Below are 16,204 nucleotides of genomic sequence, written 5' to 3'. Positions count from 1 at the left end.
TTTGGAAAAGTAGTAATTTATTAATATTTATCTCGAACTGTTTTATTGTGAATTATTAATTGGAAATTAATTGAAAATTAATAATTGTTTGAGAGAGTTGTAATCTGAATTGCAGAGACTTGAAAGTTAAGGTTCAACTAGTGTAAAGAGAAGTTTAAATTTTTATTTTTGAATTGTGAGTGTACTTAGAGGTGAACATTTTTATTTTAGTTATTTCCAAGTGGTATTAGATTTTTATTTTAAAACTTTATTATTTTATTTTAGAAGAGAGCTCTGATTTTTGTTTGATATATTTGATTAATATTTGTATTTCTTGCCAAAGGAACTTTTAAATTTACTAAAAGGTTTGTCAATTCATTGTGGAAAATAGAGTGATAAAAATTCTGAAACGTTGACCTTATTAATTTGCCAGTTTACAATAAATCCATTATTTTATTAAGAACTGTGATTTTTATTTTAGACAAACCAGATAATGTTTAATATTTAACAAATTTAGTAATAAATTGTACTGAATATTCACTAGGAGCTTACTAATCAAAAAATATTTTATATCGTCCTTGGATGTCTCATTGATAATTTAAATATTAATGCTCTGGAATATTAATATCCACAATCCAAGTCGTTATACATTGTTTTCTAGTTTTTAAAAGACAATCATCTTTTTGATACGTAAATATTTTATATCTTGTTACAGAATACTTACAGTTACAAACAGACCCTCTATAGGTAAACGCAAATACTTATTTAATATTGCGTTTCTTTTCGTGTTATGATATGAATTTTTCAAGATCCTATACAAAATTTTTATAAAAATAATACAAGTTGTGTTTACTTTAATCCCGTTGCAATTGTCAATTTGTACTCCAACTACTAATTAAGCCAAGCACCACTAATTAAGTTCTCTATTGGGTTGTCTTAAGATGTCCTCAGCATATTGACTTAAACTTAAGTGATGCCCTACTCTAATTACATATTTGGTGTTTACATAACCCATTTCATTACTATATTATATTATTCTGAAATGTTGTAGGCAATAGAGTGAGCACAGAGAAGAGTGATTGTTTAGATATAAACATTATGTGGAAAGACCGCATATATGTGGGGAGATGACCTGATACCTGGCAATTCTGATAACTTTCTAAACGCCAATATTAAAACAAGAACCTAAACATGAGAAAAACGTAAAACATGACCAAATGAACGTAAATATGACAGCACGAACGTAACATGAACGTGAAATTTGTGTTTAATGTTCTATTTAACGTAATTTTGCATGTAAATTCTTATTCTGAGTAAGCTTTTTGGGGCCATAACACGAGTTTTATTATGCTTTTTGAAAGTATAATTTCGATTTTTCACCTTAAAAGTGAAAATTACCCAATTTTGTGTAGAAGTATTCTTGTATTATTCATTTTTTTTATTGAATGGCAAAGAGATTTGTAGCCTTATAGATGAAAAATAGATTAAAGAATTGTATAAAAATGATAAATTACACTGGATTGTTACTTAAAAGAAGACCATGAAAGAAAAATATGTGTTACAATTAACTTTGTGGAATAAAGATTTTTGAAAAGATTTCGAAGATTTTTCATTATAACAACGTAAGAAATTAGTAGTATCCAACAATGAACAGTAAAACAGCTATAGATTCGGTCATATTTTCATTGAATAAGTACATATATATATATATATATATATATATATATATATATATATATATATATATATTCGTTCAATGTATGTGTGTGTGTGTGTGTGTGTGTGTGTGTATGTGCTTTATTTTATGCTGTAAGTGATACTTGTAAACTTATAATACCCATGAATACATTTTACTGGCTAAACAGTAATTAAAAGAACCTATAAAAATATTTACATTTTTTATATCATACTAATAGATGTATTGATTTTTAAAAGTTTTAGTGTTTCATATTATGACACAATGAATATCAGTTTACTCTAAGACGTGGTTAAATTGATAGTGTGGTAATTTATTATTAAACATATTAAGCTAAGCTTTAGTGAAGTCTATTCCTCGTGGGGCTGGAAAATTTCATTTCTGTGTACCTGTCTCTCTTCCCTCAAAATTGTCCTCTGAAAACTATAAATCTAACTGACCTAAAGACTTGAAATTGTGCATGAATCTTCCGTTCTATATGAGGAGTATTGTGTTTGGCAATGGTCTTTGTCACCTCATTGTATTGGGTTGAGTAGTACCGAATATTTGAACATTAGTCTTCTTTGTGCATTAAGAAATTAGAAAAATATATAAATGTGTAAACAAACACTATAGACCCATGCCATATTGAAAAATTCGCTATATTAATAGATGAAGAATAACTATCCCAACACAAACAAAATCATTTTATAATGACTGTAGATTTTGATTATTTAAAAACTGATATTAAACTCAAGTTAATGAACAAAAATCTGAATATATCAAGTGGTGAGTATGCCGATGATATACGAGATCATGCCCAGATTTTAAATTTTGCATGAAACTTCATTCCTAGAAAAATGAGTTATGACCTGTAATGCGTAATTTTTTATCAACCTGTTAATGTATTTCTGTCCACAGGTCATTTCGAGAATGAAATGAGCTATACATTTGAAACTTGTAAGCCTGCTTCCCAACACATGGTACTACTGCCTTGTAATAGTTGAATCATTGTAATAAACAACTTTAATTTAACAAAAAAACCTTATTAAATAAAATAATAAAAAATAACAGACGGATTCAAAACTCCAATTGAACAAATGATATGCAGAACGTAAAACAGAATCGTATCAGAATTCAAAATTGGCGGTAAAATATAACATTAATTATAGTTCAGAATAGCTAAGGTAAAACTTTGACCCTCATTCATTATTAATAGTATACACAATCTAGTTGATATTGATATCTAACCGAAAGTCGTGTACCATAGCTCATAATGTAAAACAAAAACTGTGCAAAAGAATATCACCATTTGTTGTGAGAAAACTTCAGTATGTCGTCTTAGACCATGACGTACTTGATGAAGTAATGCAAAACTTTTCGAAGTCGGTTACATTACTTGAATAATCTTAACCTCAAGAATACGTCTAACTAACGAAGACAACACGCTAATTACGTTGAAAATATAATGTGCCTATTTTAATGAAGTATTGATAGAACCATTGTTTATGACAGCAAATACGGTATGTGAAAATTTGATAATGAACTAATAAACCTGTAACGCGACGTTTACAGCTCGCTAACTTGCTAATCACTCTCATGATTGGTTCAGTGTTTAGTTAGTAACTAAAACAGCTGTGTTTGAGTTTCTGATATCACGTCTTCTAATCAGCCAAATGTGCATACTCTACGTGGAACAAAAGATTGTTTAAATAAAAATATCTCAAAACAATGTTTGAGATCAAATACCTTCATTGTTCCCTCTTCTTTTCCTTATCTATCACAATTTAAAAGATAAAAGTTTCATGCTATATTAGGTGGTCTTCTAATCTATCTATATTCATTCCTGCATTTGTAAACATTCTCTGTCTAGATATCTGTGGACCAGGATGATTGAAGAAGCAATTTCTATTTCATCTTCATGAAACTAGCTATATATGTTCTGTAAATGAATAGCAAGGATAAGTTCATTATTGGTGAAAATCCGAGTAAGGAGGTGGTACCTAAAGATTAAAACCTTTTCTCCCACAAGTACCATATAAATAAATTGAGGTTTAATGAGTTTTAATGAAAACTGGAATGGATTTTCTACGTGTGAACTCAATCTGAGGAGATGAATCCTCCAGAAAACAGCGATTTACACTTAAATAAATATATTATATCGTTCCGAAGAGAACAGAGCAAATTTAAAAAAATCCGAGAGTTACCAAGTACATTCAGTAGTAAGGCAATTGTAGGTTCCACAGTATGAGACCTTTCCGAGATCGGGAACAGTTAAATCCCGGTACCTGCTAGATTTTGACTCCTACAAGAGGCCAAGGTGTGGAAGCTTGAGAGCTGCCTGGGACCGAGATGTCCTAGACACCAAGAGTTCTAATGGTCAGTAAGCCAAAGGTGGGAAAGTGCCAGACACCGGGAGGTCATGGAAGCTGAGAACTCCCAGAAGTAAAGTAACTACTAAAGTAGACCAGGGAGGTTCTAGAGGCTAATATTATCCAGAGGGCTAAATGCGCTTAAGGCAAAAGACATTTTCGAGGCCGGATAAATTTGGAGGCTGAGAACCCCGTAAAGTAACTGCCAAAGGAAGATGTCGGAGGCCGAGAGGTACCAGATGCCGAAATGCTACAAATCGGAGTCTACAAGAGGCCAGAGTCTCGAAGACCAGGAACTGATGTTGAGTGGGGTCAGATAAATGGAGCTACCTTACATCGGTAAGGGTTACATCGGTTCGGGAAATTCAAAAGGATGCAAGTTCCCAAAGGCCTAGAAATGTTGGTGTCTAAAAAATCCCAAAATTAGGGACCCGGCTCAGGCTGGAAACTCTTACAGACGGCAGCTCAGTGTTTTGTGAATTCCTTTATTATTCAATTGAGATAGATTTAATTCAGGAAATGATGCTCTGCTTTCTGTCTAATATATTCAGATTTTATTTTATGATCCTAGCGTAAATAGAGAACGTACTGTTCTTGTAAATTAAATTGCATCTTTACGTGTTTGCTTCTAATGACAGGTTGATTTGTACTTACTACATAATATCCTATCTTACGGCTATCATCTAGGCGAAGGTAGACAATGGATCCCCCTCCCCCTGCCACTGAATGTCGAAAAATTCTTTCTGTTCGACCGTGATAATCATGGAGTTTATGCCTGCCATTCCGAAGGATATTTTGAACTCAAAACAACTCTCCGATAGACACAATGTATAATTTCGTATATAATCGTGTTTCGTAACATTTCGGTTATGATTATTCATGGGAATGTACCCGTCTACGGCGTAGGTAGGATTAAATAGTGTAAGGCTCACTCTCATCTCACTGCGTATTTATGGTTAGCTTCTTTATAAAAACATAATACATTTCCACTTTAAAAGGATAATACTGTAGTCTATATACATGGGTCATGAGTTTTGAGGAGGCGAAGTCATCCTAAAACGTAAAAGTTATATAGTATTATGGTAATAAATACATGGATAATGAGAAAGATTTAAAATGTTGTTAACACCTGAGAAATAAAATAAAGATATTTTATATATCTGGTGATGTACAAGATATGGAAGATGTCTTTGTCTATGGTCTAGTTCATACTCTATGACTGAGAAACTCAATTAATATAAATAGGATGTTTCAAGGTTACAATTTTTTGCTTATTTTCTTTCCTTCTTCTTCTCAAATAAGTGATAGGTAAATATTTGTTAGACATAAACTGTCTGAATTCTAAATAATTGTTATTACAACACGTTAGCTCAAAATACAGCAGTGAATGTCTACAACCGGTAGTAAGTCGATATTCATTAAAATTTATGATTCCATTGCCGTTCCGCAACCCTCATATGTACAATAAGAGGTTTAAATCAGTTTCCTGACGAAGCTCTCCAGTTTATTCACCTCATGAAATATTGTGTTCCCACATGTTCCAAGTTTTTTTTGTATTTATTTACTTCTTAAATGTAAGTAAAAATTGTGCTCCTATGGAAAGTACATTATTCCTAATTAAAAACATGAATAAATTTTATTAAATTATATCTCAACATTTTTGTTTGACTGAAATGCAACAGTCAAAAATATAATTATAAGGTTGAGTATTTCTTATATTATTTACTAAACACACACAAAAATATTGAGTTAAAATAGTAGACGAGTAATGTAAATTTCAAATATTCGATGCGTTTCTGAGACTGGAAAGGTGGATAGACACTTTGAAATCATCATAAAGTATTTCAAACACTTCAAACAGTATTTAAGAAAAGACAATTTACGATAATTTTAAATTTTAAAATTATTGATCATGAAAGTCTCAGTATTTTTATTTAACACAAACCATTTACCTACCTTAACCACAGAGTAAAAAATTACTCTGTGCCTTAACAATCCTAACCAGGTGATTAAAATTGCGACCATTCTACTAACACCATAGCAAATAATCCTTGATAATACTATAAAACTATCCTGTACTAAAAATGTTACAGGAATAGTGCTTAAAACGTTAGCGTTGGCTGAATATGACATATATCCATGGGAACCGTCTGCTTGTATGTAATAAAAGAACAACGTCCGCGACAGTCGTTAATCCCACCCGCTGTAAAGTGCATTCTGTGATACGAGTCTTGTGTGAATAAGGATCGTTAGTAGCTGAAATTCATTAGGCGTCATGCCTAGTTTATAGGCCTACAGTTACGAGTTAAGAAAAAACTAGACAATGCCATAATTTAAAAAAATGGACGAACAAATGTCCATGACGAATAGCGGATTTGCGATCTGACCGTTGATTGACGTTTAATGGCCTGGCTGAAAAACTCCCTCAACTTGGACGCACTGCTATCTACAATATTGTCACTGAAAACTTAGGAAACCACAAACTGTGTGATAGGTGGGTGGGTACCTAAATTCGAAATGACAATCACAAAGAGCAAATAATGTCGATTGTACGAAAGTTTTAGGGCCTTACCATTTGGATCGGGAGGATTTTTTTTCTTGCACTGTCACCTGGGAACTAGACTTGGATATCATACATCAATCCAGAACAAAACAGGAATCGATGCAGTGGCGACACTCATCTCCACCAAAACCGAAATATTTAACCAAACTCCTTATACAAGTAGGAAATTGATTGCTACCATTTTTTGGGACGTAAGGTATGTTCTTTTGGTAGATTTAATGGAACGTAGGGCAACAATCATAGGTGATGAAAGCTACAATACGCTCCAGAACAAAGGACGCAGGAAAGGTCATCTGGCGTAATCCTCCGTAGCGATAACGCAAACCTTTTCCTCCTTCTACTGCTGCCAAAACCAAAGAGAACATTCAAGATTTTCGTTGGGGTCTCTTTGACCACCCACCGTACATACCTGATCTTTTACCCAGCACCTATTACTCTTCTTCCGCTTGAAACGGTGGAATGGTGGGAGAATATTTGAAACTGATGAGGAACTGAGGAAGGTTGTCAACAGTTTCAACCCTTAGAGGCGTGTGTTTGTATTACACAAAGGGGTAATAGAAACTGGAGCAATGGTTTGAAAGATTCCTAAAAATGAAAGGTGGTTATGTAGAGAAGTAAAGTAGGTTTCTAGCTAACTAAATACTCCCATACAATTGGTTTTTTATTAGTATACTGTTTCTTGTAACTTAACGGCCCTTACTTTATGAATTGGCCTCATATATAGAAAGTAACTTCTGTGTGGGAATATATAAGCTTAATACTGACCCCTTTTCAACTCACCAGACTCTTACGCAGCAGAAGAAGGATTTCGTATCTATCTACGATTGGCCTTGGCGTTCTAGTGGCTAGTCATTAATTTCACAGAAATTATTTAAAACTTTTTTAAGGCTATTATATGTAAATTTACATGTTACAGACGGATCATGTCTTTGTAAGTTATTGTAAGAATAAGACAACGCTGTTGTCTTCGTATGTAGTTCTGTGGGAGCTTTTACTGTTTGTCTCTCTACATAAAAAAATTTCTTAGCATTGAAAGCGATTATCACAGGTAAGCTGTTATTCTTTTTAGTGTTATTTTATACGTCTCGGATTAAAACATAGCTATTTAATTGTTCCAAGGTACAAATCGTGTTAAAACTAAAGCTATGATAGATAGAATGTAATAATCTTAAGGTATAGATACTTTATTATTATTAAGGTATATTACTTAGATATTAATAAAATTGAATATTTATAAATTAAGAAGATTTTTATAACTAAGTGTCACAATAAGATGCAACGATGCAACTTTAGAAACTGCGATTTCATAATAATGTATATCCAAATAATTTTACAGAGAGTTGTGCAAAATTAAAATCCTTACAATTAAATTGTATATAGATTTGAAATTGTACATGCATTCCTGCAAGGCCACGAGTTATGGTGTACTCCTTCATTGTATCAATAAAATTATTGATAAAAAAAATAAAATATATTTTATTCAAAATTTACATATCGAACCACGATTAAAGAGGCAAACTAAAATACTTTTACCAGAAACATGAAAAGTAAAAAAATAGTAAATAGAAAAGTTGAGAAAATGTTTAATCCCTTGTTTTTTGTGTTGCATACCTAACATGAAATTAACTTGATATATCTTATAGTAATAGTTAAATAAGTATTCAAATGTATTAAATAGGCACTTATTTGCTATTCTCGAAATGTCTTTAATATTAAAACATTTTAAATGAACAAGCATGAACTGTAGCTTTTTTTGGAGGATATAGTGTAACTTTTTACAAAAAGGAAGGAGAACAGAGGTTACGTTTATGGGCTGGAACTGATCAAATCAAGGAAAAGGGACTCAAATTGCATGTTATTGTTAGGCCGAGACGTGACTAGGATATCCCTCATATTACAAAACCTGTTTCATTTGTTGTATGTATGGCTTCAGTCTTTTAAAGAATTTACACCGTTAAATTCGTCGTGTAAATATTAAATATATTAATAAAAATACATAATTTTAGTACTAAGTGTATTAATAATAAAATAGTATAATTGGTTAGAAACCTTATAACAATTAATATCAGTTGCATTATTACTTCAATTTTGGTTATAATATGTACGTACAAGTATTGTATGTTTTTATATTCTGGTTTCAATTCAAATTCTGAAGTGATAAATCTCTTATATTTGCCAAAAAGGCTCCATTCAGATGATAAATACAACAAAAAAACTAGGAAACATTGAGTCTACTTTTTTATAGTCAAAGCCAGATCTCGTATTCATTCTTCCATTGCTGTACCGTATAAAGATGGGTTAGCCCATTATAAATGCACTCAAAAGAAACCTTTGCAGCCACAGACACGTCCCACAGACTTCGAATAACCAACTATTTAAGTATTTTCGTTAATTTAATTTAAAATATACTATTTTAATTCCTTTGACAATTCAATTCAGGTCAATGTCCTCAATGTTTAAGAGTTCTGGCATTTAGTTTATATTGCAAAAGGAAAATATATTATTAACCATGTTCAACATTATTTTCATGAAACAACACAGATTTCATAAGTTATTTAATTTCATCGCAATTTGGGGTATTGTGTCTCAGCAAATATTACTTTACATGTTAGTATAACAATATGTTACCTTTATTTATAAATTTATTTACTATAAAAGTTCATCATTTTAATAAATGCAAATTTCTATGAAGGATTTTGATTAATATTCAATGTTTATGAAAAATATTCTATGACAAAATCTGATCAGCTGATTTTACAGCGGTAAAATATGATGTAATCAACAGTTTTGTCCTGCTGCTTGTGTGATTATTGTTTATCTATTAACCAAATAACTAATTAAGGGTGGAGTGGAGAAAACTAGGCCAAATACTGCATTTCAAACAACTTCCAACTAGAAAGCAAACGCTGTTTACATGTAAGTGTCTATTTTATATCACGTATTATTTGTATTGTAATGTTATATGAACAACATGTACCCTATTATACTGGAAACAGGTATCGTCAATAAATAATAAAATACAAGAACATGAATGAATTTATCTACTAAATTATTTTGTTTTATTTCAGGTGGCAGATCATATTCTTATTAAAACTCAGTTTACAGAAAATTAGGACTTTCATGTTTTCAAGACACAATCTGATATAAAAATGCAAAACCTTTCTAACTACTTCATCAACATTTTCAACACTAGTTTTGTACGTATGTATGTAAATATTTACTCAGATTCGTATATGTATGTAGTTTTAGTGTGCAACAAAACATATGAAATAAACAGATATATTTTCTTCATAAAGTAATTCTACTTAAATGTGGAGTTTTTGTCATTACCTTTGAAATAATACCAAACTTGAAAATCAATTGAGTACTTTTTGTACAATATCAATTTTTTAAAACCTTTGCATTTTACGAAAAATAACATATTATTTTGTTGTATCGCCAAAATAAAATTATCCAACTTAATGATTTTCAACACTATAACCTATGTTTAAAGGTTATTTTTGACGATGGAAGGATTGTGAAGGAAACAGGATTTTTTCCGGACATTTGCCATCGTTCAGTGAAACAAGAAAACAGTAACACTACGTTTCGAGATCTGCAATCTGAGCTCTTCTTCAGGTAAAGAACTAACCTAATACATAATTACAAACTAGGTTAAAATAAACAAATCTTACTAAAGCGTTGTGGCACGCCTAAGTCAGGAATCACAACCTACATGTTGTTGTCAACTTCACTAACACTAAAGACATGCACTTAATACAAAACTATACAAAACACTAATCATGAAAACTAAACTACGGAATACAGGTCACAATACGTCTTCACTCGTCTACTAACCACCTACGACTGACCAGAGGGACTAGCCAATGGCAATCGTGACGGCTGGCTAAAACAAGATGGCGGAAATACAAGGGAAGGGGAACAGGAATGGGCCCTTTCGTTATTAATGGTCCATGCGAGATGAACTTCTTAAAACCATATTGTGACTCCGTATTGGGTTATTACAAATATCCGATCCGTTTGATACTTTTGGTTTTCTCTTTAGTTCATTTTTTAGAATTGGCAACCAAAGCGGCCTAATCTCGACTGATGGTTGACTGATTGGTTGGTCTGCCAATTTAATGTATGTTGCCTCAATTAATTTCCTTTTGAAGAAATGTGGTTCCCGATGTATTATGTGGGCTTCATCCCAATTCATATGATGGTCTTCGGACCAACAATGGTGTGCAATTTTTGACTTTTCTGTGAAACCCTTTCTCGTGTTTTCTTTGTGTTCTTTTATCCTTACGTTTAGTGGTCTTTTTGTCTCGCCTATGTATTCCCTATTGCAGCTACATTTTATACTGTAAACACAGTTTTTTTTGGAATCCTGTGTGCCATTTTTTGGTTTTGTTTTTACGAGACTTTGTCTAAGAGTGTTGTGTGTTTTAAACGCACTGATTCATTCCTGAGTCAGAAAAACAGAATTGTGATAAATTTGCGTTTATGTCAATCCCTTATGTGCCGGGATTATCGGAGAAAATTAGAAGAGTAGGTAGAAAGTACAACATTAGAACCGCGTTTAAAACACACAACACTCTTAGACAAAGTCTCGTAAAAACAAAACCAAAAAATGGCACACAGGATTCCAAAAACTGTGTTTACAGTATAAAATGTAGCTGCAATAGGGAATATATAGGCGAGACAAAAAGACCACTAAACGTAAGGATAAAAGAACACAAAGAAAACACGAGAAAGGGCTTCACAGAAAAGTCAAAAATTGCACACCATTGTTGGTCCGAAGACCATCATATGAATTGGGATGAAGCCCACATAATACTTTGGGAACCACATTTCTTCAAAAGGAAATTAATTGAAGCAACATACATTAAATTGGCAGACCAACCAATCAGTCAACCATCAGTCGAGATTAGGCCGCTTTGGTTGCCAATTCTAAAAAATAAACTAAAGAGAAAACCAAAAGTATCAAACGGATCGGATATTTGTAATAACCCAATACGGAGTCACAATATGGTTTTAAGAAGTTCATCTCGCATGAACCATTAATAACGAAAGGGCCCATTCCTGTTCCCCTTCCCTTGTATTTCCGCCATCTTGTTTTAGCCAGCCGTCACGATTGCCATTGGCTAGTCCCTCTGGTCAGTCGTAGGTGGTTAGTAGACGAGTGAAGACGTATTGTGACCTGTATTCCGTAGTTTAGTTTTCATGATTAGTGTTTTGTATAGTTTTTGTATTAAGTGCATGTCTTTAGTGTTAGTGAAGTTGACAACAACATGTAGGTTGTGATTCCTGACTTAGGCGTGCCACAACGCTTTAGTAAGATTTGTTTATTTTAACCTAGTTTGTAATTATGTATTAGCTTAGTTCTTTACCTGAAGAAGAGATCAGATTGCAGATCTCGAAACGTAGTGTTACTGTTTTCTTGTTTCACTGAACGATGGCAAATGTCCGGAAAAATCCTGTTTCCTTCACTATAACCTAATGATAAAAAATACTGGCCTACTACTTTCCTTACTTAAAAACGTACAAAAATCACTCTTTTCTGTGTTGAATTCCCCAGTCGATTGTTTTGGGTTATAAGCTGTGTTGTAAAGTAATAACAGTTAACTTTCTTAATACTGCTCAGTACTTGTCTAAAAAAATTCCTTTATTTATGAATTGATATTTTCTTAAATTTCTAATTTATCTGTTGAAATGTCGTACTATAAATATAACCTTTTATTAGGTTTTTTTTTAGATATATACGTTTAAAATGTATACTAAGTCACGATTAATACAATGTAACGTTAAGAATAATATTGTTTATTTAACTAGATCTTTGTTTGTTAGAGGATTTATCGAAAAATTGCATCAACTTATTACTCACACATTAAAAATAAAATGGTTGTTTTTTTATTTATAATTGTGTATAACACATTAACATGATATTTTGCTTGGTCGTTGGTATAGGAGTTTTAACATAAAAGGATGGTTGCGATTTATGGGGCATCGTAATTTATATAATTAGAATGAATACATCAATTTTCTAAATATTTTCTTATTTATTATTAATATGTTTGGCATTGTAAGTTATTCACTATTTCTGAGAATTTACGAGAAAACGACTTACTATTTCTATTAACAGACCGACGAATAATCTACTTTTCTTGTGGAAATCATATTCAACATAAACGGTTTTATTTTAGCCATAATGAATAAATGAAATATAGGATCTCTAACTGAACTGTTCTAAGTATCAGAAATATGGTAATAATGAGACTCCAGCTTACTGTCTCCAGTCTGGTTCAGATAGCTAGCTGATTTGATAGGAGCTCCAACGCTATTCCTGAAGTATTTCCACAGATGTCATTTAAGGCACGTATTTTATTCATTTATAATTTCTTCAGTAAATCTATTGTTAAATCTCTTCACAAGATGTAACAAGAGTGGGCGGGCGGAGGCGAACCAAGTCGTCCGGGACCTTACGGTCGATGAGCAGGTAACGTGACTATTAACGGTAACGATTCCGACGCATGTCTGTCTACCCCCTGAGATTGACTGATAGCAGCAATGCGAAGATCAAACATAGTAGGCAACCAGTGACACAGCATATGAGTCATGGTCTCATTATGGTGGCTACATAGGCGAAACCGATAGTTAACGACCTCACCGTCTGCCACCATTGAGGGGCAGCACATTGAGGCGTGCACTGTGGATAAACCTCTAGTCTGCGAACCGTGTATGGCACCCCTTGGGTAGTAAATGGTTAAGAGAGGGGTAACAAGCGGTGACACGAACGGTCCTGCCCTTGAGTGGTTTATTAGAAAGAACGGACGGGAGGTTGGATTGCAAGCAGGATCACACGACGGAAGTCTCTCCACCCTCATCCCGGTAGGGACTCCCACATGTTGACTAGGCTCACCCTAGCTAAGCCTGATTCGTCTGTCATATATTGGATCCGTATAGGTCTTCCAGCGCCACCAGCAACCTGATGAGTGACTCAATCACCAGGTTGAACGGTAACGAGGACTAAGAACAGCGGTACCGGACCCCTGCACCAAGGTCAACTCTCTTGTTGACGGATCAATAAAGGAACCCGTTGGTGGAGGCACACCAATAAAGCCACGTAGAAAGGGGGCTGCAAAATAACTTATCAAAAGTGCTGGAGAGGTCAATGAGCTGGAATGTATTGATGTCTTCGAATGGCACCTGTTTTAAGTATTATGACGGTCGTTGATACTTTCCAGGCATTTAAAACGATGGCACGTCCTTGCTCGAAAAGTTTCTAATACCTCCCCATACCGTACCTGATGCCATTTGAATAAGAGGCGGGTGACCTGTCCCGGTTCGCCGCCGCAGTTTATCCAGAGGCCACCAGATCAGAGGCCATTTCAGCAGATAAACTTTCGACCCAATCACACTGAAAGGCTCTAAGGCAATTGGAGACCTCGGTGTTGAAAAAACGATGTAGGTGTGCTCGAAGTGGGGTCCAGGTAAGGTTGAGCTGGAGCAGGAGCCACTGAGACCGGAGTTTCTGAACCTAAAGCCGGAGCAGAAGCAGCAGGTGAAGATGGAGACACCAAAGTAAGAAGAGGCGCTGGGGTAGGAGGCACCGGCGCAGCCGACACTGTCGGGAGGATATCAGACGCAGCAGGTGACTCAGGCATCATAGGTGTTGACGTAGCAGCCTCTGGTAATGATGCTAATGCAGCTGGAGGGAGAGGAGAGACAGTGAAGCGGTCTTCACCCTACAGTGATGGTGGCCCTAGTATACCCACGAATAGTCTTAAGATATTTCCATTTTGTGCATATTACAAATTACAACCTGTACGAATTGCTTCATCTTTGCGGTTACCAATGGTTGAAGAGACGAATGGGAGATACATTATTGCAACCAGGATACGATGTAACTTTGGTCATCATGTGGATGACCTCTTTGGAAGTTCATCACTGTCATGGCCATGTCTCTTTATTGGCGCTCGTCCCCATCACTCAGCTTAGAACGTACAATAGTTTTTTAATTAAAAACAGACCTTTATCCTTAGCCAAAATCTTCTGTCAGTGCGTTTCCGTACCTGGTATGCTGTTGTGAAGGTTTATCTAAAGAGCCGCTGTTACAACTACCCTAAACTTTAAATTGTATCGTTGGTTTGAGAAGCAAAACACTTTTATCTTAGACAAAAGGCTTAGAATGAACAATAATACAGCATTTATAAATATTAAAGTTAGTATTGTATACAGTATTCACAGCCTTATATTATGTACATTGGTATGGCAAAATTATATTTGATTTGGGTAGAAAATCAATGTAATGTGTTACTGGTATTCTATCCAAAAGGATATATTTTAATAATTTGTAGAGATTATTGTATAGATGTATAGTTAACTGAAAACTATCCCCAAAATATAGCAACTTTACAAGTAACGTTTCGTTTTAGGCAAACGATAAAAGACAAAGACAAAATACAGAAGTTTACTAAAATATATTAGTTTAGGTCAAAGCTTCACGCCTACAGAGGAGTATTATAAAGTTTCAGTATTAAAACTTTCCTGACAAATTTGACATGAGGAAGCCATTTCTAGATTTTCACACACCACTTTTGGACAACTTTGATGTTCACGTTTCATCACAACGTTTACGTTTTGAGTAAAATTTCACAAAAGTTATCTTACACTCTATAGAAATGTCTTTGTCATCAAGGTGCAGTACTAACATTGAAACGTTTTCTCTGTCTTCTTCAAGTCGGTTGACATTATAATGGATCCAGCGTGAAGTTTAAGTTGGTTTCCCATGATAATTCTGCCATTATTGAGTTGTTATATTTCCAATATCAACGATAGATATAGAAATATAATTTTGCGATTTTTCCTTCCTTATCCATTGTATTAAATTATTGTATTGTATACTTAACTAAAGTGTAAATAGTTTATTAATAATGCCCACGTTCCCGCTAAATATTATAAGGTAGGATTATATTTATTAGGTCATATAGTTAGACTCATATACAATACACATAGATGGATTCTTTACGTTAAAAATATTGTTTGTTAATTTTAATTCTTGAAAGGAACAGCTAAACTCTATAGAACGTCACTCATGATAGAACTAGTAAACAACAACAAAAAACTCCAGAAAGTAAAAAGGTATTATTCTTCAACTGGTTAACACTTCAATAACACGTATTTTTTTATTTAGCTGTGAAAGTTCATCACTGAACTGGCTGTTGATGTGGCCAAACTGAGTTATACAGTGGTACCAACTACCACACGTATTTTGGAACAGGTCCAGTTGGCACACCTGATACTCTTCTCCTAATTACAATAGTCAAGTATACTGAAATAATGGCGGTAGGCAGACTTTAAGACACATGACTACCGTAAATATGGTTTGGACTAACTCGACTTCCTATTCTATTAAAAAAAATAATAAATTGAAAATAATGCAATAGATATCAATGGAATTAAAATATATATTCTTGTATTTTGGAACTTACAGATAAAGATAAAAAAAATATCATACCAACACACAAACACACACACACACATCTCCGACTTTCTTAAAACATGTAAATGTACTAATAAAAATGAGATTAATTTTAAATGATATGTTTAGTTGACACGTATACATGGAATAAA

At 33.6% G+C, this 16,204-nt stretch overlaps 1 protein-coding gene across 1 annotated transcript; it reads right to left on the bottom strand.

Moving 5' to 3' along the window:
- Window positions 1-13,572: 13,572 nt before the first annotated feature.
- On the bottom strand, window positions 13,573-14,531 carry LOC124355727 (predicted GPI-anchored protein 58). The gene is made up of 3 exons (XM_046806886.1): window positions 14,472-14,531; window positions 14,016-14,316; window positions 13,573-13,706 (listed from the first exon to the last, which is right to left on the bottom strand). The coding sequence occupies exons 1-3, from the start codon at window positions 14,529-14,531 to the stop codon at window positions 13,573-13,575; spliced, it is 495 nt and encodes a 164-aa protein (XP_046662842.1).
- Window positions 14,532-16,204: the final 1,673 nt, after the last annotated feature.

This window comes from Homalodisca vitripennis, chromosome 2 (genome assembly GCF_021130785.1).
Source record: "Homalodisca vitripennis isolate AUS2020 chromosome 2, UT_GWSS_2.1, whole genome shotgun sequence".
In the NCBI taxonomy this organism is placed as follows: Eukaryota; Metazoa; Arthropoda; class Insecta; order Hemiptera; family Cicadellidae; genus Homalodisca; species Homalodisca vitripennis.
The sequence above is the reverse complement of the archived record's forward strand: the minus strand, read 5'-3'. Positions and strand labels throughout refer to the sequence as shown.